This window comes from Natrix helvetica (assembly GCF_964273705.1).
Source record: "Natrix helvetica genome assembly, chromosome: 1".
Classification (NCBI taxonomy): domain Eukaryota; kingdom Metazoa; phylum Chordata; class Lepidosauria; order Squamata; family Natricidae; genus Natrix; species Natrix helvetica.
Window position 1 is genome coordinate 364,750,169 of NC_138548.1, and position 25,422 is coordinate 364,775,590.

The window sequence follows — 25,422 nt, forward strand, 5'->3', positions numbered from 1 at the left end:
GAAGATCAAAGTCGGGACACCTCAGGAGGTAATGGAAGATCCATTGGTCTTACCTTCACTCTCTCTTCTCTTCTATAGAATGCCTCCTCCTATTTTGTTAATTATGCATTTTGAAATTATTTGTTAATTATGCATTTTGAAATTATTATTTACAGAGAGACAAAGAATGAAATTTTCTGGTTTTTATGACAGAGATCAAACAGCGGTTGAACCTCCAAATCAAGTAAGAAAAGGAAAAGTTATTAGATTTCTATTCTCCCTTCAGGGAGTGAAGTGGGTGTGCAGAGTGCTCTCTTCCTTCGGTTTTCTCCTCTTGTTTCGCCTGGATTATTTTTGTGTTCTTCCACAACATGGAGAGCAAAACAGCAGGTTCAGGTTGCTATCATAGCTTCCTCTGGTTTTCTTATTCTGCTAGGTATTCTGCCAACGTTGAGTTTACAAGAAACAATTTTTTTAAAAATCCTTCAAGAAATGGGAATAAACGTATCACAGGGGCAGGAACTGCTAGAGGCCCTTTTTCTTTTTTGTAATTCTTTGACTTGGAATTGTTCAAGGCTAATGAAAAATAACTAAATACTCACATTGCCACATTACCATTTTTTAAAAAACCTTATTTATAACCTGTAGTTTTCTCTTCTTTGTCTTCTTCCCTTCAGCCAATGGCTCCTAGTAGGTCAATCAATGATAGACAGAGCGATAGATCAGTTGATCCAGAAGTGGGATTACTTTACTGAAAGGCACTGAAAGTTCTGCAGAATTAATCAACTTGATAAAACTTCCCAAAATATTTATTCAGTGAAAGCAATTTTCAGATTTGCCAATTTTCTCGCCTAACATTAGGACTTGTGTGACCCACAGCCATTTAACTTAGTGCATATCTTTGCTTTGGGAATTTAGGGAAGAGTGGAACAGAATGACAGAGTTGGTAGGGATGTTGGAGGTCTTCTAGTCCAACCCCCTGCTCAGACAGGAAGCCCTATAACATTTCAGATAAATGGCTGTCCACTTTCTTCTTAAAAACTTTCAGTGTTGGAGCACCTACAATTTCTAGAGACAAGTCATTCCACTGATTAATTGTTCTCACTGTCAGGAAATTTCTCTTTACTTGTAGGTTGGTTCTCTCCTTGAATACAATAATACAATACAATAGCAGAGTTGGAAGGGACCTTGGAGGTCTCTAGTCCAACCCCCTGCCTAGGCAGGAAGCCCTATACCATTTCAGACAAATGGCTATCCAATGTCTTCTTAAAGTTGGGGCATTCACAACTTCCGGGGGCAAGCTGTTCCACTGATTAATAACTGTCAGGAAATTTCTCCTCAGTTCTAAGTTGCTTCTCTCCTTGATTAGTTTCCACTCATTGCTTCTTGTTCTACTCCCAGGTGCCTTGGAGAATAGTTTGACTCCCTCTTCTTTGTGGAAGCCCCTGAGATATTGGAAGACTGCTGTCATGTCTCCCCTAGTCCTTCTTTCTATTAAACTAGACATACCCAGTTCCTGCAACTGTTCTTCATATGTTTTAGTCTCCAGTCCCCTCATCCTCTCTGCTGCTCTTCTCTTCACTCTTTCTAGAGTCTCCACATCTTTTCTACACCGTGGTGACCAAAACTGAAAGCAATATTCCAAGTGTGGCCTTACCAAGGCCTATTATAAAGTGATATTAACCCTTCATCTCTTGATTCTTTTTCTCTTAATGCAGCCTATGATTCTTTGGGGTTTTTTTTGGCAACTGTAGCTGACTCATGTTCAAGTGGTTGTCCACTAGGATTCCAAGATCCCTGTTGCCTTTGCTACTGTTGAGCCAGGTATCACCTGTTCTATGCCAGTGCATTTGTTTTTTCCCCCCACTAAATGTAGAACTTTACATTTCTCACTGTTGATTTCATTTTGTTAGATGGGGCCCAATCTGTCAATCCTTCTATATCTCGAGCTTATCTTCTGGAGCAGAGGTCAGCATCCTGCAGCTCTGGAGCCACATGTGGCTCTTTCATCCCTCTGCTGCAGCTCTCTGTCGCCGGTCAGCTCCACAATTGATAGGGCTTTCGGTTAGGACAGGTAGAAAAAAAAGGACAGTGCCCAAGGAGGAGACTATGGTAGGGGAACCGGACTTTCGGTCGGCTTCAGAATTGAATAGGGAGGCTTCTGGTTAACACATTTGTGGCTCTTTCAGTGTTTAAGGTTGCCGATCCTTGTTTTGGAGTGTTGGTATTCCTGTCAATTTGGTCTTGTCTGCAAATTTGAGGAGTTCCCCTTTTATCCTCTTATCTAAATAAATGATGAAGATAAACAGATCTTGCGAATCTCCTGTTTTTTTCTTTTTTCCGTTCTCAGGAGAGTCTTGTGTCCTTCGAGGAAGTGGCTGTGCCATTTTCTGAGGAGGAATGGTCTCAGCTGGATCCTGACCAGAAAGCGCTGCATTCGGAAGTCATGCTTGAAAACCATAGGAACGTAATCTCTCTGGGTAAGAGTTTTCTAGTCCCCAATCAGAGAGTCCAAGAAGACAGATTATAGTTAGTTTTTTATTTAAAAAATCACTGATCAGATATTGTCTTTTGGGAGGGAGAAGGAAAGATCTTCTCGTACTCCAAGGAAGGAAAGAGAATGTCTCTCTGCTTAGATGCTTTCTCTGCCATTTCTTATATGTATTTTTCCATTTCTATTTGAACTTATCTGTGAAGGTTGAAAAGAACTAGGTGTGCTTTTATGTGTCCTCTGGAGGTCATGTGAGAGGAATGCGTTGTCATTTGTCCTCTGAAACCTCCAAAATTGTGTGAGAACAGAACTTTCACACTCAGCCCATGGAAGAGCATTCTCCCAAACCAATTCAAAAACGAACGACTGGAGGAGGAACCAACGTCATGACGATACGGACGTGCGGTCTCGTTGCTCCGAGACTGCAGTCGATATTTTTGCCGCTGGGTGGTCCAATCGGACCTAAACCATCCCGCAGAGATGGTGAACAGGAAGAATACATCTTGCTGATCTCAGGGACATCGCAAAGTCCCTGATGGATCCAAGAGAAGTTCTTCAAGCCAGCGACAAAAAATCCAGCTATTAGACAGATGAAGTTGGGGCGGCTCCAAAACGGAAGGATACGGAAAGAGAAAGTGTTTCCAGCCGTGAAGAATTTTTGCCGTTTTAAAAGAGACTGCCTATAAAAAACTTAAAAGTTAATTTAAATTTGAGAACAGAACAAACAAGCGGCGGAATTAAGCTTTGAATGGTTTTGGACAGTGGGTTATCTTACTTTTTAGATGGAATTTATGCAAGCCTTTTAAAACGAATGGATTAAGTTTTCTTCTATTTTTTTTCCTGCTATTATTATTCTTTGTAACCTATGGACTAAAATTCTATTTCTTCACTGCTGTGGGGGGTTTTCCTCTCTTCTTCTCTAACCCATTCAAGAATTTGACTTTTGTTTAAACAAAGAAAATTGTTACAACAGAGGGAAAGAAAAGCGCTGAGGCTCGGAGGCTGGAGGTTTGTGTATTGGAAACTGATTATTCTGGCTTGGCATTTCAAGGTCTCACTGTTTGTTTATAGAGAGTGATAAGAAGAAAAGCATACAGATGTTCTTTTGAAGTATATCTTTAACCAGAGAAAAGTGAAAATAAGATCTTATTTTGATTCAGGGAAGCCTCCGGACGGTCCCTGAAACCTCCCGGGGGGGGAGGCTCTTTTCGCCCTCCCCAGGCTCCTATAAAGCCTCTGGAGCCTGAGGAAGGCGAAAAATAGCTTTTAAAAAGGTGAAAGCACCTCGCATGCCATCACTGGTATATGTGGTACCTTGCTCAATAGTAGTAGTTGTGAGAGGGATCACAATTGCAGCAGCTGCCAAAAAAGCCAACACAGTTCTAGGCTGTATAAACAGTGGGAAAGAGTGCAGAGAAGAGCAACAAAGATGATTAGGGGACTGGAGGCTAAAACATATAAAAATGGTTTCAGGAACTGGGTAGGTCTAGTTTAATGAAGAGAAGGACTAGGGGAGACATGATATCAGTCTTCCAATATCTCAGGGGCTGCCACAAAGAAGAGGGAGTCAAGCTGTTCTCCAAAGCACCTGAGGGCAAGACAAGAAGCAATGGGTGGAAACTAATCAAGGAGAGAAGCTATTTAGAACTAAGGAGAAATTTCCTGATAGTCAGAACAATTAATCAATGGAACAACTTGCCTCCAGAAGTTGTGAATGCTCCAACACTGGAATTTTTTAAGAAGATGTTGGATAACCATTTGTCTGAAATGGTGTAAGGTTTCCTGTCTGGAGTAGAAGACCTCTAAAGTCCCTTCCAACTATGTTATTCTGTTCTATTCCCTAACTCAAAACTGAATGAGATTTGCATATATAGTGATAATTGTAAAGAAGAGATGTTTTCTAGATATTTTCAAAGCTTTCATGACTCATGAATATAGAAATCATCATGTCTATATCACACCCCTGTAGGCATGCAAACATACATCCTAATGGAATTTCAGAGAAATTCACTTGACTTTTTACAGTTTCATCTTTTTCTCTAACCGTTTGATTTTCATTTGATTTGAAGGTAACAATGGGCAGGAGAATCAAGATTCCTGTGAATTGTTCCAAATGATCAATGCTAAAGATGGAACGGAGAAGTTTGGAATTCGAATGGAATTCGAAAGCCATGACAGAAACCAATCAAATGATTGGAATCAGGAAAGCTCATCTTCCACTGATGTTACGATGCAAGACGTTCTTGCCCAAAAAGAGAATACAAGGAAAAAATATACTGGAAAAAGTATGAAGCTAATCAGAGCTAAATTACATGTAAATGAACACTATTTAACCCAAAACAAAGGAGAAGATGCTATAAGAAGACACAACAGAAAAAAATACAATGGGACATTTATTCTTTCTCTTGGAAGTAATTTCCTTGCATCTCAAAAAGCGATTCATACAAAACAGAACCCCAATGAATCTTTGGAATCTGGAAAACATTTTAGAACAAGCAAGCAACTTACTTCCCATGAAAGGATTCATACTGGGGAGAAATGGTGTTCAGAAGCACCTATAGCCCAGGCAGCCCAGTCCCTCCAAGCAGCAGGAGAGAAACCATATAAATGCCTGGAGTGTGGGGAAACCTTTACTCGTAGCTCTGAACTTGCTATCCACAGAAAGATCCACACAGGGGGAAAGCTGTATAAATGCATGGAGTGTGGAAAGATTTTTGCTCAAAAATGTAATCTTACTTGTCATAATATGATCCACACAGGGGAGAAGCCGTATAAATGTTTGGAGTGTGGGAAGACCTTTTCTCAAAAAGGTAATCTTGTTACCCATGAGATGATCCACACAGGAGAGAAGCCATTTAAATGCATGGAGTGTGGAAAGACCTTTGTTCAAAGAGGTAATCTTATTACCCATGAGATAATCCATACAGGAGAGAAACCATATAAATGCATGGAGTGTGGAAAGACCTTTGCTCTGAGCAATAGACTTGCTGTCCACAAAAAGATCCACACAGGGGAGAAACCATTTAAATGTATGGAGTGTGGAAAGACCTTTGCTCTGAGCAGTAGACTTGCTGTCCACAAAAAGATCCACACAGGGGAGAAGCGATATAAATGCATGGAGTGCGGAAAGACCTTTGCTCTGAGCAATAGACTTGCTGTCCACAAAAAGATCCACACAGGGGAGAAACCATTTAAATGTATGGAGTGTGGAAAGACCTTTGCTCTGAGCAGTAGACTTGCTGTCCACAAAAAGATCCACACAGGGGAGAAGCCATTTAAATGCATGGAGTGTGGAAAGACCTTTGCAAAAAAAGGTAATCTTGCTTCCCATGAAAAGGTCCACTCAGAAGAGAAACCATATAAATGCATGCAATGTGGTAAAACCTATCCTTGTAACTCTGAACTTACTATCCACAAAAAGAAACACATGGGAGAGAAGCCATATAAATGCATGCAGTATGACAAAACTGTTTCTCGTAACTCTAAATGTACTATCCACAAAAAGAGACACATGGGTAAATCCATTTAAAGGCATGGAGTGTGGAAAGACGTTTGCTCAACGTTGTCTTTTATTTCCTTTAAGATGATCCACGCAGGAGAAGCCATATACATGTGGAAAGACCTTTGCTCAATGCAGTTATCTTGCTTCCCATAAAATGATCCACTCAAGGGAAATCATTTAAATGCATGGACTGTGGAAAGACATTTACTAAGAGCAGTTTTCTTACTTCTCATAACAAAATCCACATAGGATTAGCCAACACTCCAGAAGACAGGCTTAAGATACAGAAGGATCTTGACAGACTTGAACATTGGGCGCTATCTAATAAAATGAACTTCAATGGTGAAAAGAGTCAGGTTCTACATTTCGGCAAGAAAAACCAAATGCACAGGTACATTATAGGTGGTACCTTGCTCAATAGTAGTAACTGTGAAAGGGATCTTGGAGTCCTAGTGGACAACCATTTAAATATGAGCCAGCAGTGTGCAGCAGCTGCCAAAAAAGCCAACACAGTCCTAGGCTGCATCAACAGAGGGATAGAATCAAGATCACGTGAAGTGTTAATACCACTTTATAATGCCTTGGTAAGGCCACACGTGGAATACTGCATTCAGTTCTGGTCGCCACAATGTAAAAAAGATGTGGAGACTCTAGAAAGAGTGCAGAGAAGAGCAACAAAGATGATTAGGGGACTGGAGACTAAAACAGGAAGAACGGTTGCAGGAACTGGGTATGTCTAGTTTAAGAGAAAGAAGGACTAGGGGAGACATGGTAGCAGTGTTCCAGTATCTCAGGGGTTGCCACAAAGAAGAGGGAGTCAAACTATTCTCCAAGGCCCCTGAGGGTAGAACAAGAAGCAATGGGTGGAAACTAATCAAGGACAGAAGCAACTTAGAGCTGAGGAGAAACTTTCTGACAGTTAGAACAATTAATCAGTGGAACAGCTTGCCTCCAGAAGTTGTGAATGCCCCAACACTGGAAGTCTTTAAGAAGATGTTGGATAGCCATTTGTCTGAAAAAGTATAGGGTTTCCTCCCTAGGCAGGGGGTTGGACTAGAAGACTTCCAAGGTCCCTTCCAACTCTAGTATTGTATTGTATTGTATTGTATGTACATATCAAATGTTTATCCAGCACCCTCCCCTCAATTCCCCAACCCAGAAAATGGAGGAGAAGCAGCGAAACTTTATTTCGGGATCTCCTTTTGGGGCTGCTTTTCAAGGAAATGGGGATCCTGACTCCTGACCATAGAAAGAGGGGGGGAGGGTCTTTCACATTTGGGGTTGTGGGGTGAGAAATCGGAAGGAGCTGCTTCGTCCAGACGTTCTGAGCAAAAGAGATGCGGGTTTCAAGAAGGGAAATCACATTTTCTCCCCTGAAGTGAAGCTGCGCCTTTCCTGAGAGAGCCGAAGAGGATTCCCTGGGGGGTAGGGGGAGTATCTGGCTAGATTGGGTGGGATCCCTGCAGATTCTCTCCCCCTCTTCCTGGTTTAGTTGAGGATTTTCCATGACTTCCCTTCGGGTTGGGGGTGATAGTGTCCGTGACGCCCAAGTCTTCCCTGACTATGGAGTGCGCTTCCCCACTTCTCATCCAGCACAGAAACTCTTCCTTCAACAGAAATCTTCATCTGTGAAATGGAAGGCAGAGGGGGGCGTCCCAGCAAGATGCTTCCAACCCCAGAGGAGGACTCGGGGGTCTGAATTGGAGGGAGGAGCCTTTTTCTCAGACTTTTGACTTGGGGTGGAGGGCAGAAGCAGCAGAACCAATGAGAATTCTCCGTACTTGAGCATCATCGGTCTCCGAGCAGAGTCCTTTGTGTCTTTGCCTGAAGGAGGGAATTCCGCTGAGGGAGAGAAGCTGAGAAAGTGGGGGGGAGGGGGATCGACGCCTTAAATTCCCCAAAGGGCTTCAGCTTCCTATTCTCATCTCTGGAGGGGAATTTCCCCCTCAATCCCTACATGAAAATGTTTTTTTTCTCCTTTTCCTCCTCATAGTTTAGCTTTATCTTCCTTTTCCACGATCTCCCGTTCTGACTTTGACAATTCCACCTTTTTCTCCAGCCGGAGATGAGACACCATTTTCTCCCTCTTCATTTCCCGATGAAGGAGCCTCGTTATGAGGTAATATTTCTGGAATATCCGGAGATTTCAAGGTTTCCCTCCATTTTGGAACCATTTTCTCTCCCCCCCCCCTTTCTCCTCAGTCTCTTTCTGCAGGCACCAGGACGAATCACCAGATAAAGGCAGCTGTATGTATGGAATTAAAGAAATAAAAGACACATGAGTTTAAAGAAAAGATTAAACGATCATGCAAGTGTTAAACTGGGTGTAGAGGGGATGGCCTAAAGAGACAGGAAGTGTAGAGTTTAAGCCATTCCAAGTAAGGCAGTATGAACTTTCTCTGCAAAAGGGTTGCCTTTTGTGGGGGAACCGGTTAGTGATACCCTCAAGGCTAAAGAAATCACTACTAGAGACTCTACATGAAGGCCACCCCAGGATCGTAAGGATGAAGGTGTTGGCTCGTAGTTATCTGTGGTGGCCAAATATAGATAGAGATATCATGGAGAGGATAGCATTGTGCCAAGCTTGCCAGGAATTGATACCGGCACCTCTTTCAGAGCCACCACAGGACTGGGAAACACCGAAAGACCTGGTCTAGAAGTCACGTTGATTTTGAAGGGCCAATAAATGGAATGTCTTTTCTAATTGTCATCGATGCGTATTCCAAATGGCTGGAGGTGGCCATGACGAGGTCAACTACGACAGACGCTGTTACCAGGGTATTAAACAAAATGTTTGCAACACATGGGTTGCCGGACATGTTGGTGTCGGACAATGGGCCTCAATTTACGGCAACTGCATTCGAGGTATTCCTAGCAAATCAAGGAATACATCATGCCCTTGTCATGCCATTTCACCCCGCAAGTAATGGACAGGTGGAACGAATGGTGCGAACGACGAAAGAGGCATTGACTCGGATGGGCCCTGGGGACTATCAGGAGAAACTTAATAAGTATTTGTTCAACCAACACATCACTCTCTGTGTAGCACCAGTAGGAGCCCAGCTGAATTACGTATGGGTCACCACCTGAGAACAAATTTAGATAGAATACATCCAGATTAGTTGATGGTCAGAACATTTGAGCAAGGTGACCGAGTATATGCCCAAAATTATACTGGTCAACCTCTATGGGTGCTGGCACATATCACAGAAGTCATGGGTATCCAGTCATATTGGGTGGAGTTCAATGATGGACGACAGTGGCACTGACATATTGACCAGCTTCGGAGCCGTGCAGTGGGGATAGCGGTTAGGGAGTTGGAAAAAGCGAACCGGGGTGGGGATCCAGAAGAGCAAGGGGGACAACAATGCAGGAAAATGGTATCGGAAGAGCGAGTCCGGTGCAGAATGAAGCACCTGTTATTGGGGGTCCACTGCCACGGAGTCCACCTTGCTCTTCTTCATCTTCAGCTGAGGGATATGCCCAGTTGGAGGCCCTGGAGAGCATTAGTAATCCATCTGATGTAGTTGAAGAACTGCCAAGGATGCAGTTGATGGGTGGGGGCCCGACAGAAATACAAGAGTGCTGCAAGTCAACACAAAGCCATCAAAGACCAATGTATCTGGACGATTATGTTTGTGTAGTACGAAATTAATGGAACATCCCACAGGTGGGAAGGGGTGTTATGTGCACGCAGGCACGAGCAGAGGCTTTTCCTACTGCCATGCAAGTGTGGGATGTATTTTCAAGTTATTGGTTAATTGGCTGAGAGCTTCCCTTAAAAAGAGCTGTTGGTCGGAAACTGGATGTTGGTTTATACTTTGCTCTTATCTTGAATAAACAGCACTGTTGGAATGTGGCTCCTCGTCTATTCCCCCAGGCACAACTTTTCAAAAAACCCAATCATTTTCCTGCTTGTGGCTTCCCTGCCTGTGTCCCACCTTCCTCCTCTACAGGCCGGAGTTCGCGGGGTCCCCCGGAGAGTCTCCTGATCCTCGTCTTCTGACCGCTCGGTTGTTTCTGACAGGATTTGGCCCCTTTGGAGGCCCCCTCTGATCTCCGTGGAGCTGTCAGATGGGCTGTTCTAGGGGCAGGTGAGTTCAAATCCTTCAGAGAGATATTTCTCCATCCCCGGCAGGAGAGGAAGATGGAGAAAGTGCAGTTTTTGGAGACGTCGAAGCCTTTCCCTGACAGGGAGCCATTGAGAAGAACCTTTCTTCATACTCCCAAGTCCATAATCCCCGCCCTCTCCCTTCCCCTCACAGCCTCTCCTTTTTCCCTTGCTTTCTAGAATCCTGGCACATTGCGCCAAATCCACCAGGGTGCGGTATCTGCCAAGGGAAAGGAACCCCAAGCACTTCCCCATTGGCCCACTGGAGGGCGAACATCACGGCTGGCTTTATACAGCAGGCAGGAAAGAAAATGACATCACTGAGCCTTTCTAGGATGCCGCATTTGCTCTCCTTAACTGCAGGAGGTGAAGAGGCTGCCGGAGAGTCTGGTGGTGAGGGGGGGGGCTCTTCCCGGGTCCCATACACCCCCCACAGCTGCCCTCTCCCTGCAGGGGGGAGCAGGAAGAAGTGGGGATGCCGGGAAGGCGGCGGGGATCAGAGGAAGAGTCTGAGTGGGGGGAGGGGAGGGTCATCCTTGCAGGGGCCCAGCAGGAGAGGAGAGAAGCCAGGCGAGGAGGCAGGATTCACACCAGGCTCCCCTATCCTGTCTCTGGAGGGGAGAGAAGGAGGGGGCTCTCCACCTGCCTCCTTCTCGGCCCTGCTGGGGGAACCTCGGCCCTGCGCTGGGATGAGCGCTTGGAGCTCCGGGCAGGTTGGGTGAAGGTTCTTCAGTGGCTGAATTCCACTTTCTAATTCTTGGCTTTTCTTTTTCCTTCCATCTCAGATGCAGAAACTGGAAGCCATTTCTGGTCTTTGCAAGGCAAATGTTTCTCTTGGGGAGGAAAACAAAGAGCGGAATAACTTGCAGGGATCCGTCCTGGAGCCCCAGAAATTCCCCTGTGAAGGAAAAGGCACCTGGAGACCCACCAGAGTCCTTGGACCCACCTGGAGTTGCTCTGCAGGACAGAGAAAGGATGGAGACACAACCTTTGGCCAAGGAGGGAAGCGGAAAAGGCCCTTCAGCTGCTCAGCCTGGGAAGGGGGGGAAGCCCTGGACAAGGACTGGGCAGAAGATCCTGGAGGAGGAAACCATCCGCCCTTCCGAAGTTCAGCCCTGGAACTTCATCCAGTACCGGGAGGCTGAAAGTCCCCGAGGACTTTGCAGCCAACTCCATGACTTTTGCAGGCGATGGCTGAGACCAGAAAAACACACCAAAGCCCAGATGCTGGACCTGGTGGTTCTGGAGCAGCTCCTGGCTCTCCTGCCCCCAGAGATGGAGAGCTGGGTGCGGGAGTGTGGAGCAGAGAGCAGCTCCCAGGCGGTGGCCCTGGCGGAAGGCTTCCTCCTGAGCCAGGCGGAGGAGCAGAAGGAGCAGGTCCAGTTGCAGGTAAGAGACTTTAGGGAGCTCAGAAAGGAATAGAGAAAGTGCTTGAATTCTTATCCCCTCCTTCCCAAACTTCTCTGGCCTTCATCATATGTGGGAATTCACCAATTCTTGTAGGACATTCTTCCATTCTTTTCTCATTCATCCTCACAGGTGGATTTTGGGGGCTTTGAAGTTGTGTTCCGAATATAAGAATTCACTTTGTGTCATGTGACATACATTAATTTTGCTTCTTTTTTCCTTCCTCCTATTTGAAGGGCTGCACTGTGGAGATCAGAAATCCTGAGGGAGAGAAGAACCCATCAAATCCCCCACAGGAGCTATTTTTCAGGAGGATCCCTTGGGAAGATCAAAGTCAGGACACCTCAGGAGGTAATGGAAGATCCCATCTTTCTTACTTCACTCTCTCTTCTCTCCTATACAATACCTCCTCCTATTTTGTTAATTATGCATTTTGAAACTATTTATTCCTTACAGAGAAACAAAGAATGAAGGTTTCTGGTTTTTATGATGGAGATCAAACAGCAGGTGGACCTCCAAATCAAGTAAGGAAGGGGAAAGATATTAGATTTCTATTCTCCCTTCAGGAAGTGAAGTATTTGTGCAGCGTTCTCTCTCCTTCTATTTCCCCTCCTTGTTAGGCCTGGATCATTTTTGTGTTATCCGACAACATGGAGAGCAGAATAGCAGGTTCAAGTTGCTGTCAGTCAGTCTGTTTATCTTCTGCTAGGTAATCCTCCAACTTCAAGTTTGCAATCAAGATCACATCAAGTGTTAATACCAGTTTACGTATAAAGCCTTGGTAAGGCCACACTTGGAATCCTGCATTCAGTTCTGGTCGCCACGATGTAGAAAAGATGTGGAGACTCTAGAAAGAGTGCAGAGAAGAGCAACAAAGATGATTAGGGGACTGGAGACTAAAACATATGAAGAACGGTTGCAGGAACTGGGGATGTCTAGTTTAATGAAAAGAAGGACTAGGGGAGACATGATAGCATTATTCCAATATCTCAGGGGTTGCCACAAAGAAGAGGGAGTCAAACTATTCTCCAAGGCACCTGAGGGTAGAACAATAAGCAATGGGTGGGAAATAATCAAGGAGAGAAACAACTTAGAACTGAGGAGAAATTTCCTGACAGTGAGAACAATTAACCAGTGGAACAGAATTTGCCTCCAGTAGTTGTGAATGCCCCAACACTGGAAGATGTTGGATAGCCATTTGTCTGAAATGGTTTAGGGTTTCCTGCCTAGGCAGAGGGTTGGACTAGAAGACCTCCAAGGTCCCTTCCAACTCTGTTATTGTATTGTATTACAAGAAGCAATTTTTTAAAAGTCCTTCAAGAAATAGGAATAAACGTATCACAGTGGCAGGAACTGCTAGAGACCCATTTTTTTGTTAATTCTTTGATTCGGAATTGTGCAAGTTTAATGAAAAATAACTAAATACTCAAATTGCCACATTACCATTTTTAAAAAGCCTCCTTCAAAACCTGTAGTTCAAAAATAAACAAATCATATTAAAAAATAAAGCAGACTATTACAATCCAAAGGGAGTGGCCTTGTTGAGCATGTAATCACAGAACTTTGAGCTACAAAATTATTTCCAATCCTCAATTAGGAGATCAAACATTCCCGCTTTGTAATGGCTGAGAAATGACTTTCCCAGTGGATTTTTCAGTTTTCTTCCTTTCAGCCAATGGCTCAGACTACCAGGTCAATCAACGATAGACAGAGCGATAGATCAGTTCATCCACAAGTGGGGTTACTTTACTGAAACTCACTGAAAGTTCTGCAGAATCAATCAACTTGATAAAACTTCCCAAAATATTTCTTCAGTGAAAACAATTTTCAGATTTTCCCATTTTCTCACCTAAAATTAGAACTTGTGTAACGCACAACTATTTAACTTTATGCATATCTCTGCTTTGGGTAATTTGAGGAATTTCCCTTCTATCCCCTTGTCTAAATCATTGATGAAATTGGACAGATCTTGCAAAGCCTCCTGTTCTGTTCTTTTTTCCGTGTTCAGGGGAGTCTTGTGTCCTTCGAGGAGGTGGCTGTGTTTTTCTGTGAGGAGGAATGGTCTCAGATGGATCCTGACCAGAAAGCGCTGCATTCGGAAGTCATGCTTGAAAACCATAGGAACGTGGTCTCTCTGGGTAAGAGTTTTCTAGTCCCCAATCAGAGGGTTCACGAAGACAGATTATAGTAAGGTTTTTTAATTTAAAAAAACACTAATCAAATATTGTCTGCTGAGAGGGAGAAGGAAAGGATCTGGCCTTCTCGTGCGCCAAGGAAAGAAAGAGTCAATGTCCCTTTGCTTAGATACTTTTTCTGCCATTATTTATCTGTATTTTTCCATTTCTATTTGAAGTTATCTGTGGAGACTGAAAAGAATGAGGTGTGATTTTATGTGTCCTCTGGAGGTCACGTGAGAGGAGTGTGCTGTCATTTGCCCCCTGAAGCCTCCAAAATTGTGTGAGAACAGAACTTCCACACTCAGCCCATGGAAGAGAATTCCCAATACAATTCAAGGACAGAGGCCTCATTCAATGTCGCTCAGAGCATCCTAGGGTACAGGTAATCCCCGAGTTACAACAATTTACTAAGTAACCGTTCCAAGTTACAACCAGCCCCCTCTCAAGTACTTAAAACTCAGTCCTGAAATTACAAATGTTACACCACCATGGCCGTCGTTCACACTTACGAATGACAGCAGAGGTGCTGCAACATTCGCCCTTTCTATTGCCTCCATCCCACCCTGCCGGGAATTACCATATTTTTCAAACTATTAGATGCACTTTTGCTCCATCCCCCCCCCCCCCCCCGCAAAAGTGTGTGGAAATGTCTGTGCGTCTTATAGAGCAAATACAGTCCTGTTTTTGGCCTCCCTGGCATTCAGAAGCACTCTGCCGGCCAACAAGTCTGCTTTTCACCTCTGGAGGCCTCCGTGAGTCCCATTTTTGCCCTCCCTGACGTTGGGGAGGCTGAAAACGCGCAGAGGGTTTGGGAGGCTAGAAATGAGACTGTTTTTGGCATACAGAGTGCTTCCGGATGCCAGGGTTGGCAAAAACAGAATCCATGGAGGCCAAAAACCATTTTTTCCCTTGTTTTCCTTCTCTAAACCTAGGTATGTCTTACGTTCTGAAAAATACGGTACCTTGCAACGATGTGGCCAGCCATTGGTTCCTTTGCCAACTTCGGTGCATTTGCAGAAAAAAGTGGCCTAAGACACTCAAGATCAGGAGTGGGAAATCTAGCACTATTGATCTCACTGCAGTGTTTTAGGCCTCTGTTCTCTGCTAACCAAGGCCTGCACGAGATCCGGGGCAAAATGCTTTGCAAAGAGAGGGAAGGCCTCTTCATTTTCAGAGACATTTGCCCTGGATCTCGTGCAGTCCTGAGTTCTTAAAACGACACCGGCCTTTGTATGCTTCTGCTTGATGTGGCTGGCCATCTTCCTCAGCTCTAGTTCGGAGGGGGGTAGGGGTTTTGCCCTGGGCAGCCTGTCTGCTGCGTGGAAGAGGCACTGGTTGAAGCCTTTTTCTGCTGGATGGAAAAGGTGGGGGGTCTGCGCTCCCATCTGCTTCTCCTCACTTCAGAGGATCCACTGCTCCTCCTGTCTCTTTTGGCCTGCATGATGGCTCGTCATCACGAAGGGTGAAATTCCTCTCTCAGCTGCTCTGTGGAACTCCACCCGGGACTCCATCAGGGGTTTTGGGAGCCTGGCTTGTTTCCAGTCCGGCATCCATTGCACTCTTCCCAGCTCGCTCAGGGGCTTTCCTTTTTTCTGAGCATTGGGGTGGGGGGACTCAAACTTGGTTGCTTTAGGGGTTAACTCCCCCCAATACTCTTCTTGCTTTGATGTCTGGGAGAGGCTGCACTCGGTCTGCACTCCGGCTCTTTTCGGATAGCCCGCCCTCTTTTGACAAACCCATGTTGGCTTTTGGCTATTACTTTGTTTACTTCTAGGTGTTCGCTAATTCGTTGCTCGATTATATTTTCCAGAATCTTTCCTGGTATTGAGGTCAGGCTGATAGGTCTGTAGTTTCCTCGATTTATGTTTTTTTTTACTTTTTTGAAGATGGGAACCACATCAGCCCTTTTCCAGTCCCCTGGCAGTTCCCCAGTGCTCCAGGATCTTTAGATATAATTTTTTTCCCTTTGTGTAAAGACAGATTCAAAAAATGAGTTAAATAGTTCTGCTTTCTCCCTTTTGCTTGTCATCTTCTTCCCACTTTCTCCCAGCAATGGACCAGTTGTTTCCTTGACTTTTTTCTTGTTTTTAACATGTTGGAAGAAGCTTTTTTTGTTATTTTTTTCTTTTGTTGCAAGTCTTTGTTCGTTGTGACCCTTAGCTTTCCTTACTTCATCCTTACAGGCTTCGGCTACCTTATTTTTTGGAGTATAAGACGCACTGGAGCATAAGACACACCGTTTTGAAGAGGCAACTTTTTTTTAAAGGTTTTGCACTCTGTAGACCTCCCCAAAACAGCCTGTTTTTTGTGAAAACGGGCCCAGGTTTTTTTCAAAAAAAGGGCATGAATAGCCCTTAGGAGGCTTATAGAGTGCTCCTGAGAGGGGGGGGGTTATCAAAACCGAGCAAAAAATGGCCCATTTTTCTCAAAAAATGGATAGCCTTTAGGAGTGCTCCTGGGGTGCCAGAATTGAGCAAATAAACCAGACTATTTTTTTGCTCATTTCTGCCCTCCCCAGCCCCCATGAGCTCTCTGAAAACCTCCTAAAAGCTATGCCTGGCCATTTTGGTGAAGGGGGGGGGGCGAGGTTTCTGAAGGCAAAAAATGCTTTATTTAGTGTATAAATCGCACCCAGATTTTCAGCCTCTTTTTTGAGGGGAAAAAGTGTGTCTTATACTCCGAAAAATAGGGTATTTGCCTTAGTTATTTGCCCCTCTTTCCACTTTTTATACTTGTCCTTTTTGTCTTTCAATTTTTCAGAGAGTTCTTTATGCTGATATGCTGGTTTCTTTTGAAAGCTATTATTTTTCTTCTTCATTGGTATTTTGCTAGACTGGGCTTTTATAATCTCACTTTTCAAAATTTGCCAAACTTCTTGATTTTTCCCCCCTTGAGGATTCTCATCCATGGAATCCTTCCCAAGCTCTCTCTAAGTTTATTGAAATTAGCTCTCTTGAAGTCCTAGATTCTAGTTTGACTTTGTTCTACAACATGTGTTTGCATAATGTTGAATTCCAATATTGCATGGTCACTTGCTCACAGGGTTCCTGTAGCTTCAACACCTTCTATCATTTCATCTCTCCTAGTGAGAATTGCCCAATATGGCTGATCCCCTTTTTCCCTTCTCTACTTTTTGGGAAACAAAGTATAGGTTTATTAAAAACCTGTTGGATCTTCTACTTGATGCAGAGTTTGTCTCCCAGTTGATATCAGGGTAGTTAAACTCCCCCATTATGGCAACAATATCATATCTGCCCTCATTTACTTGAATTTCTAATTCACCCTGTTTATTCCTCATACTCTGTGTGTTGGTGTATAGACATTTGAGTCCATTTCGATTGACCCTGTGTTTACTGTCTACATAACCTGTGTTATGCCTGACTGCCCCTATTTTTTTGCCACATGTTTGATTAATGCACATGGTATGGCAATCACTATTAAATGCTTGGTTTTGCTTGACAGCAGGAGTGATAATCCTACCCACACACACATCTGTGTTACATGCACTGATAACCCTATGAATTTTAGATTGCTGGAGACAGAAATGTTCTGTATCAATTAATTCTCTGTCCCCACTGTTCAATTTAAATGTTTAGCCAGAAAATCTGTGAATTTAATGCCAAGTAACTCTGTCCCTTTCTTTGATGGATGCAAGCCATCTCTTTTGTACAGTTTTTCATTGGACCAGCTACAGGCATCATGACTAATAAAACCAAAGCCTTCCCTTTTACACCACTCTTTTAGCCACACATTAAATTCCACTACATCACGGTCCTTACTGGCATCTTAAGACATCTTAAGAATACGCCTCTCTTCTCTGCTGGCAGTAGCACTTAGCGGACACTTTACCTCTTTCAAAACCTCCATATCCTTACTTAAATTCATATCCCTTACAATTGAATCACCAACCAGAAGGTGGTGTCTCTTTTGTATACCTTGCTCTTCTTGTGTGACTGGTGTGTAGTACCTGAATCACACTTTCCACTTTCCAAGGTAAGTTTTTCATCTCGGACCACGATCCCCTGCTTATTTGGTTTATCATTATCACAACTACCCTGGCCTGTCACTTTAGTGTCCCTATGAAGGTCAGCAAGGGCACTATATTTGTTACGTAGGGACACAGCAAAAGCTTTGTGTTTGTGGTTCACAGCTCTCACCCCGCCACGGTTGTCCATGCTGCCCTTCTCCTGCAGGATCTTTGTGGGAGAGGGGGATGATAGCACAGCAGCTCAATAGGGTGGGATGACTGAATTGGGTACCTAATTATTACTTGGAGAGCACAGATGAGAGATTCTAGATGGGTAATCGGTCCATGTAGACTAGTAATTTGTTTACAAAGAGGATAGTATCCAAATTTGAAAAGAGTACTGCGAAAGACAGCTGCCAAACAAGTATTGCACTGAACTAAGCTGGTCATTTTGAAATAAAATAAAAATCTCAAGCACTCTAACCCTGAATGTATTATTGCTATTTTTGGTTTATACGAGCAGCCGCTACCTTTGTCCTCTGTACTCTCTCTAAGATTCCCCCCTCACAGCCAGCATCTCCTCCCACCAGCCTCAGTGAAGTTAATATGAATGGAGGCAATTTCACACTATCTTTGTCCTCTGTACTCCCTCTCAGACTCCCGTCACAACCAGTAGCTCCTCCCACCAGCTTTTGTGAAATTAAAATGTTCCAGAAGCTGTGAATCCTCCAACACTGAAAGTTTTTAAAAAGATATTGGATAACCATTTGTCTAAACTGGTGTAGGGTTTCCTGCCTATGCAGAGGATTGGACTAGGAGACCTCTTAGGTCCCTTCCAATTCTGTTCTATTCTTTTGCTTAACTCAAAACTGACTCTGAATGAGATTTGCATATATAGAGATAATTGTAAAGAAAGAGATGTTTCCTAGATATTTTCAAAGCTTTCATAACTCATGAATATAGAAATCATCATGTCTATATCACACCCCTGTAGGCATGCAAACATATAACCTAATGAAATTTCAGAGAAATTCACTTGACTTTTTACAGTTTGATCATTTTCTCTAACCGTTTGATTTTCATTTGATTTGAAGGTAACAATGGGCAGGAGAATCAAGATTCCTGTGAATTGTTCCAAGTGATCAATGCTAAGCATGGAACAGAGAAGTTTGGAATTCGAATGGAATTAGAAACCCATGACAGAAACCAATCAAATGATTGGAATCAGGAAAGCTCATCTTCCACTGATGCTCCAATGCAACACTTTCGTGCCCAAGAAGAAAAAATAAGGAAAAAATACACTGGAAAAAGTGTGAAGCTAATCAAAGCTAAAGTAAATGAACACTATTTAATCCAAAACAAAGGAGATGATGCTATAAGAAGACACATGGACCAAAATTACAATGGGAAATTCATTCTTTCTCTTGGAAATAAGCGCCTTAGATCTCAAAAAGCTATTGACAGAAAAGAGAAGCCTTATAAATGTTTAGAATGTGGGAAATGTTTCAGAACACGCAGGCAACTTACTATCCATAAAAGGATCCACACAGGGGAAAAGCCATATAAATGCAGGGAGTGTGGAAAGACATTTACTCATGGCAGTGGACTTAGAAGCCACAAAAAGCTCCACAGAGGAGAGAAACCATTTAAATGTACTGAATGTGGAAAGGCCTTTGCTCATAGATGTAATCTTATTTCCCATAAAAGAAGCCATAAATATGAGAAGCCCTATAAATGCACGGAGTGTGGAAAGACGTTTACTCATAGAAATGGACTTAGAAGCCACAAAAAGATCCACTCAGGAGAGAAGTGTTATAAATGCATAGAGTGTGGAAAGGCGTTTACTCATGGCAGTGGCCTTAATAGCCACAAAAAGCTCCACACAGGAGAGAAACCATTTAAATGCGTGGAATGTGGAAAGACCTTTGCTCATAGAGGTACTCTTATTTCGCATAAGACAATCCACACAGGGGAAAAGCCATATAAATGCATGGAGTGTGGAAAGACTTTTACTCATGGCAGCGGCCTTAGAAGCCACAAAAATGTACACACAGGAGAGAAACCATTTAAATGTGTGGAATGTGGAAAGACCTTTGCTTATAGTAGTGGGCTTAGAAGCCACAAAAATGTCCACAGAGGAGAGAAACCATTTAAATGCATAGAATGTGGAAAGACCTTTGCTCAAAAAAGTCATTTTACTTCCCATAAGATGATCCACACAGGAGAGAAGCCATATAAATGCATGGAGTGTGGAAAGACCTTTACTCATGAACGTAATCTTAGAAGACACAAAAAGATCCACACAGGTGAGAAGCCATTTGAATGCACAGAATGTGGAAAGACCTTTGCTCAAAGAGATCATCTTATAACCCATAAAAGAAGCCACACAGGGGAGAGGCCATATAAATGTATGGAGTGTGGAAAGACGTTTGGTCAGAGTAGTACACTTAGTTCCCACAAGATGATCCACACAGGGGAGAAGCCGTATAAATGTATGGAGTGTGGAAAGACCTTTGCTCTGAGCAGTAGACTTACTATCCACAAAAAGCTCCATACAGGAGAGAAATCATATAAATGCATGGAGTGTGGAAAGACCTTTGCTCATAGAGGTACTCTTATTTCCCATAAAAGAATCCACACAGGGGAGAAGCCGTATAAATGCATGGAGTGTGGAAAGACCTTTGCTCATAGAAGTACCTTTATTTCCCATAAGATGATCCACACAGGGGAAAAACCATTTAAATGCATGGAATGTGGAAAGACCTTTGCTAACAAAAGGCATTTTACTTCCCATAAAATGATCCACACAGGGGAGAAGCCATATAAATGCATGGAGTGTGGAAAAACCTTTACTCGGAGCAATGGCCTTAGAAGTCACAAAAAGATGCACACAGGAGAGAAGCGATATAAATGCATAGAGTGTGGAAAGACATTTACTCATGGCAGTAGCCTTAATAGCCACAAAATGCTCCACACAGGAGAGAAATCATTTAAATGCACGGAGTGTGGAAAGATGTTTACTCAGAGCAATGGCCTTAGAAGACACAAAAAGATCCACTCAGGAGAGAAGCCATTTAAATGCATAGAGTGTGGAAAGACATTTACTCATGGCAGTAGCCTTAATAGCCACAAAATGCTCCACACAGGAGAGAAATCATTTAAATGCACGGAGTGTGGAAAGATGTTTACTCAGAGCAATGGCCTTAGAAGACACAAAAAGATCCACTCAGGAGAGAAGCCATTTAAATGCATAGAGTGTGGAAAGACATTTACTCATGGCAGTAGCCTTAATTGCCACAAAATGCTCCACACAGGAGATAAATTATTTAAATGCATGGAGTGTGGAAAGACGTTTACTCAGAGCAGTGGCCTTAGAAGACACAAAAATGTCCACACAAGAGAGAAACCATTTAAATGCTTGGAATGTGGAAAGACCTTTGCTCTGAGTAGTAGACTTGAAAGACACAAAAAGATCCACTCAGGAGAGAAGCCATTTAAATGCATGGAATGTGGAAAAACCTTTGCTAAAAAAAGTCATTTTACTTCCCATAATATGATCCACACAGGGGAGAAGCCATATAAATGCATGGAATGTGGAAAGAGCTTTGCTCAAAAAAGTAATCTTATTTCTCATAACTTCATCCACTCAGGGGAGAAGTCATTTAAATGCACAGAATGTGGAAAGGCTTTTACTCAGAGCAATAGCCTTAGAATCCACAAAAAGCTCCACACAGGAGAGAAACCATTTAAATGCATGGAGTGTGGAAAGACCTTTACTTATAGAGATACTTTTATTTCCCATAAGTTGATCCACTCAGGAGAGAAACCATTTAAATGCATGGAGTGTGGAAAGACCTTTACTCGGAGCAGTGGACTTAGAAAACACAAAAGGATCCACTCAGGAGACAAGCCATTCAAATGCACGGAATGTGGAAAGACCTTTGCTCATAGAGGTACTCTTATTTCCCATAAGGTGATCCACACGGGAGAAGCCCTATAAATGCATGGAGTGTGGAAAAACATTTACTCATGGCAGTGGCCTTAGAAGCCACAAAAATGTCCACACAGGAGAGAAGCCATTTAAATGCATGGAATGTGGAAAGACCTTTTCTTGAAAACATAATCTTATTTCCCATAAGATGATTCAACACCCCATAAGATGATAGAACGAAATCAATTTCGTTGTAATAATTTTGTACAATGACAATAAAGGCTATACTACTACTACTACTACTATGATCCACTCCGTAGAGAAGCCATATAAATGGATGGAATGTTGAAAGAGTTTTGCTCAGAATGGTCATCTTCCTTCTCTTAAAAGGATCCACGCTTGGGTGAAACTACATAGCAATAGCAATTCCACTGAGACTTATATACCATTCCACAGTGCTTTACCACACTCTCTGAGCAATTTACAAAGTCAGCATATTGATCCCAGCAATCTGGGCAATCTGGGTCCTCATGTTAGCGACCTCAGAAGGATGAAAGCCTGAATCAGAGCTGGTCAGGATCGAACTCCTGGCTGTGGGCAATTAGTCTATGGTACTGCATTCTAACCACCATGTCTCTATAGATTTGTATGTGTATGCATAGTGTGCCTTTCTGATCCAAATGAGAGAAGGTTGAATCCAACACAATGAAAGTTTATGTGGAGAAAAGTAAGATTTTGCATTTGGGCGGGAAAAACAGATTTCATGAAACCTGGCTCAAAAACAGTAATTGTGAGAGGGACCCTGGGAGTCTAAATGGATGATCACTTAAACATGTGCAGCAGCCGCCAAAATAGCTAATACAATCCTTGATTGTGTAAACAGAGGCATAGACTCAAAATCATGTGAAGTATTAGTACTGGTTTATAAAGCCTTAGTAAGGCCACACTTGGAATACTGCATCCAGTTTTGGTCATCACATTATCAAAAAATGTTTAGACTTTGGAGAAAATGCAAATTAGCAGCTAAAATGATTAAAGGCTTGAAGATTAAAACATATGAAGAACAGCTGCAGGATTTACGTTTGGCTACTCTACAGAAAAGGAGGATTAGGAGAGACACAATAGCAGTATTCCAGTACTTTGGAGGCTGCCACAAAGAGGGGAGGGGGGGTCTATTTATTTTCCAGAGCAGCAGAGGCAGGACAAGAAACAACACATGTAAAAATAAGGAGAGAAGCAATCTCAAATTAACGAGAAGACAATTAATCAGTGGAACAGCTTTGCTTCAGAGAGTGAGGTTGCTTCATCACTGGACGTTTTTAAGAAGAGACTGGATAGTCACTTGTCTGAAATAGATCCTATAGGAATATCAATAGATCCTGAAATGGTATAGGATCTCCTGCTTGAGCCAAAAGTGCAGATAGGGGTGTCAGCCGCCAAGAACTTGTACCGTGCTTAGGACATCAGGTACCACGGCTCTGCCGATTCCTGGATGGACAGAAGGAGAAAGTTATGTGTTTGGGGGGCCTTTAAAAAGAAAAAAAAATCTTTTTCCGATTCACTAGTGGATGCAGAAGTGAATTAAAATCTCTCTCCAGCAACTCCCATCTCATCAAATTGGACCTCCAAAATTTTATCAGTACATTTTTGTCTAAAATTAAGTTCATTTTAGGCTGGGCCATAAAATTGATTCATTTCATCTGTTTCTTTACCTACTAAATGTAATCTATATGAGTTGAACGTTTTTTTTCCAATCAAATGCCAAATTGAAATTTTTCCATTTCTACTGATTTAAATCTACTCTATCCATGTTCTTGCTAAAATATTTTTTCTCATCCACAATTGCATTCCTTGTTCAAGCAAATAGTCACGATTTTCACTTTATAAAGCGGCTGCTTTCTTTTTAGCTATTCCACAAAGATCTTTAATGTTCCAAGATGCAAATGGGCTTATTATGGAAAAAACAAACAAACCCACAACTGAAATGTTCTTCGTCTGGGTGGCAGCCAGATTAGATCCCTGCTTTAAATTACAAATTACAAATAGAATATTCTTCAGCATCATAGAATTAACTGTTATTAAAAACAATCCCTCAACAGAGAGAAACATTGTTAGCAAAGTACTCTGAGCTGGAGTGAACCTTTTAAGTAACTTCGGGGCGGGGGGGGGCTCACTAAGACCTCCCCCTCATTAATCCCTCTGAGAATTGTGCCAGTTCTGAGCATTTGGTGAAGGGGGAGATCAAGAAGGATCTTCTCCAAAGCTCTGCTGTTGATCCTGGAATCAGCCTCATCTCCTCATCCCTAATTGCCCCACTTTCCCTTTCCCCAAGATCTCCCTTCCTCTGGATCCCTCTGTGAAGTTTCCAAAGGATGACCCAATTAATTTACGAGCCTCGAGACAAAGTTCAAAAGAAATCCAGTCATTTATTAGGATCAACATTTTGGCATGTTCTTCTGCGGAGCCGAAACTGATACCCGGTAATGGTCTTTGCACTTTACCCCTAAATCTCCCGTCCCTCAGTCTGTGTCATAAATCATATCCACCAGCGAGGTTGTAGAAATATAAGATCCGATGCTGGCCGAAGGTATGCATGGAATCCTCCCTCCAATGTCAACTTGATAATAGTCATGGTAACGCTTTACAAGTTGACACCCTCCCTGCAACCCTCGTCCCAGGCAGAATCTGCCATATAGTAGTTGGACCCCTCGCCACTTCTACGAAAGGCAGGAAAGGAGGCTTTCTGCCTGCAGGCATATTCTGGTCTACGGTGATCTCCCTCTGAAAGCCCCCAAATCTCCCCTCTCAGCAAGGGTCTCGACATGGGTCTGCCAAAGTAGAGGGTGCTTTGGATATTTCCACATTTGAAGAAGGGAAGCAGGGGCTATTTATGACATCAGGGGGAAGGAGATGGAGCACGCCAAATGTGTGGCTTTATCTTCCTGATTCTCCTATTTTGACATTTCACATAAGTTGTGACAAAACACACCAGGCTCCCTCCTTTGCTGCCACCCCCATTCCTAGCTCCACCTTTTTAGTTATTCTGAAACATCTGGGGGGAGAGGGGGAGGACTGCCATCTTGCTTACCACCACCCCCAAATTGGGTCAATTAAGCAAAATTCCAAAAGTCTCCGGAGATGAGATGGGGTGGGGGAATCGCTGGTGGGTCATTCCATGTCAAGTGGTCTGACTTCAGAAAAGAGCACCGCTCGACCAAGACAGATTCTGAAGAAATTTGGTGTGAACATTTCACCCACCCCTCAATGGCTCCTGTGGGAGGCTGTGGGACCTCGTGGGCTTCGGGAGTTGTGGAAGTCCAGCATGGTGGGTAGCTTCCTTCAGAGCCTCTAAATGTCCTCCCCCGCCCCAAAACAACACGGCTCCATCTCTTTGGGGCGGGGGAAGACCCCGAAAGGGGGTCATTTTAGAGATGGGGGGGGATTCTGATGCCTCGGCAAAGATGCTCAAAGTACGAGGGAGAAATGGGGTGAAGGTGAAACCAGCCTTTTGTAGAATCAAACGGGTGGTTGGATGTTTCCCTGAAGCAACCATAGATACGACTGAGGAGGTTATTAAAATAGTGAAGTCCACGGATTATTATGCCTTCCGCCTCTTTCATGCAGAGAGGAATGAAGAAGTCCCTGGAAATGATGCCAAGAGACTCGGGGCAGGTGGGCATGGAGGCCAAAGGGATGGGGGCACAGGTGGTTTTCTCTCCCACTCTCCCAATAAAGGGAATCATGCAAGGGAATCTAGAAAGAGTGCAGAGAAGAGCAACAAAGAGGATTAGGGGACTGGAGACTAAAACATATGAAGAACGGCTGCAGGAACTGGGTATGTTTAGCTTAAGAGAAAG

General features: G+C 43.4%; 4 protein-coding genes across 5 annotated transcripts in view; 3 read left to right on the forward strand and 1 right to left on the reverse strand.

Annotated features, from left to right (window-relative positions):
* LOC309384775 (zinc finger protein 202-like) overlaps positions 1-25,422 on the reverse strand; it is a 152,686-nt gene that overhangs the window by 72,649 nt on the left and 54,615 nt on the right. The gene's annotated exons all lie outside the window — the stretch shown is intronic.
* The window catches only part of LOC309382524 (uncharacterized protein), a gene marked incomplete at its 5' end in the record, with an annotated part of 469,143 nt that overhangs the window by 3,134 nt on the left and 440,587 nt on the right, over positions 1-25,422 (forward strand). The window lies entirely within an intron of this gene.
* Positions 160-22,181, forward strand: LOC309384803 (uncharacterized protein). 2 transcript variants are annotated; one of them, XM_081938595.1, is made up of 4 exons: positions 160-223; positions 2,330-2,459; positions 18,729-20,555; positions 20,984-22,181. In XM_081938595.1, the coding sequence occupies exons 1-4, from the start codon at positions 167-169 to the stop codon at positions 21,007-21,009; spliced, it is 2,040 nt and encodes a 679-aa protein (XP_081794721.1). In that variant the 5' UTR covers positions 160-166; the 3' UTR covers positions 21,010-22,181. The 2 variants fall into 2 exon arrangements, with proteins under 2 accessions (XP_081794721.1, XP_081794722.1); XM_081938596.1 differs by lacking the exons at positions 18,729-20,555; positions 20,984-22,181 and adding an exon at positions 4,540-6,310.
* On the forward strand, positions 10,763-15,133 carry LOC309384536 (zinc finger protein 202-like; the record flags this gene model as incomplete). The annotated part of the gene is made up of 5 exons (XM_081938220.1): positions 10,763-11,472; positions 11,727-11,841; positions 11,947-12,014; positions 13,499-13,628; positions 15,072-15,133. The coding sequence occupies exons 1-5, from the start codon at positions 10,909-10,911 to the stop codon at positions 15,131-15,133; spliced, it is 939 nt and encodes a 312-aa protein (XP_081794346.1). The 5' UTR covers positions 10,763-10,908.

What these genes read in the sequence shown, in the direction of transcription:
- LOC309384803 (XM_081938595.1), top strand. Translation starts at nt 167, where the DNA reads ATGAAATTTTCTGGTTTTTATGACAGAGATCAAACAGCGGTTGAACCT. An exon ending in CGGTTGAACCTCCAAATCAA is followed by an intron (nt 224 to 2,329) that starts GTAAGAAAAGGA and finishes TTCCGTTCTCAG; the next exon opens with GAGAGTCTTGTGTCCTTCGA. An exon ending in GCGATATAAATGCATAGAGT is followed by an intron (nt 20,556 to 20,983) that starts GTGGAAAGACAT and finishes GAGTGTGGAAAG; the next exon opens with ACGTTTACTCAGAGCAGTGG.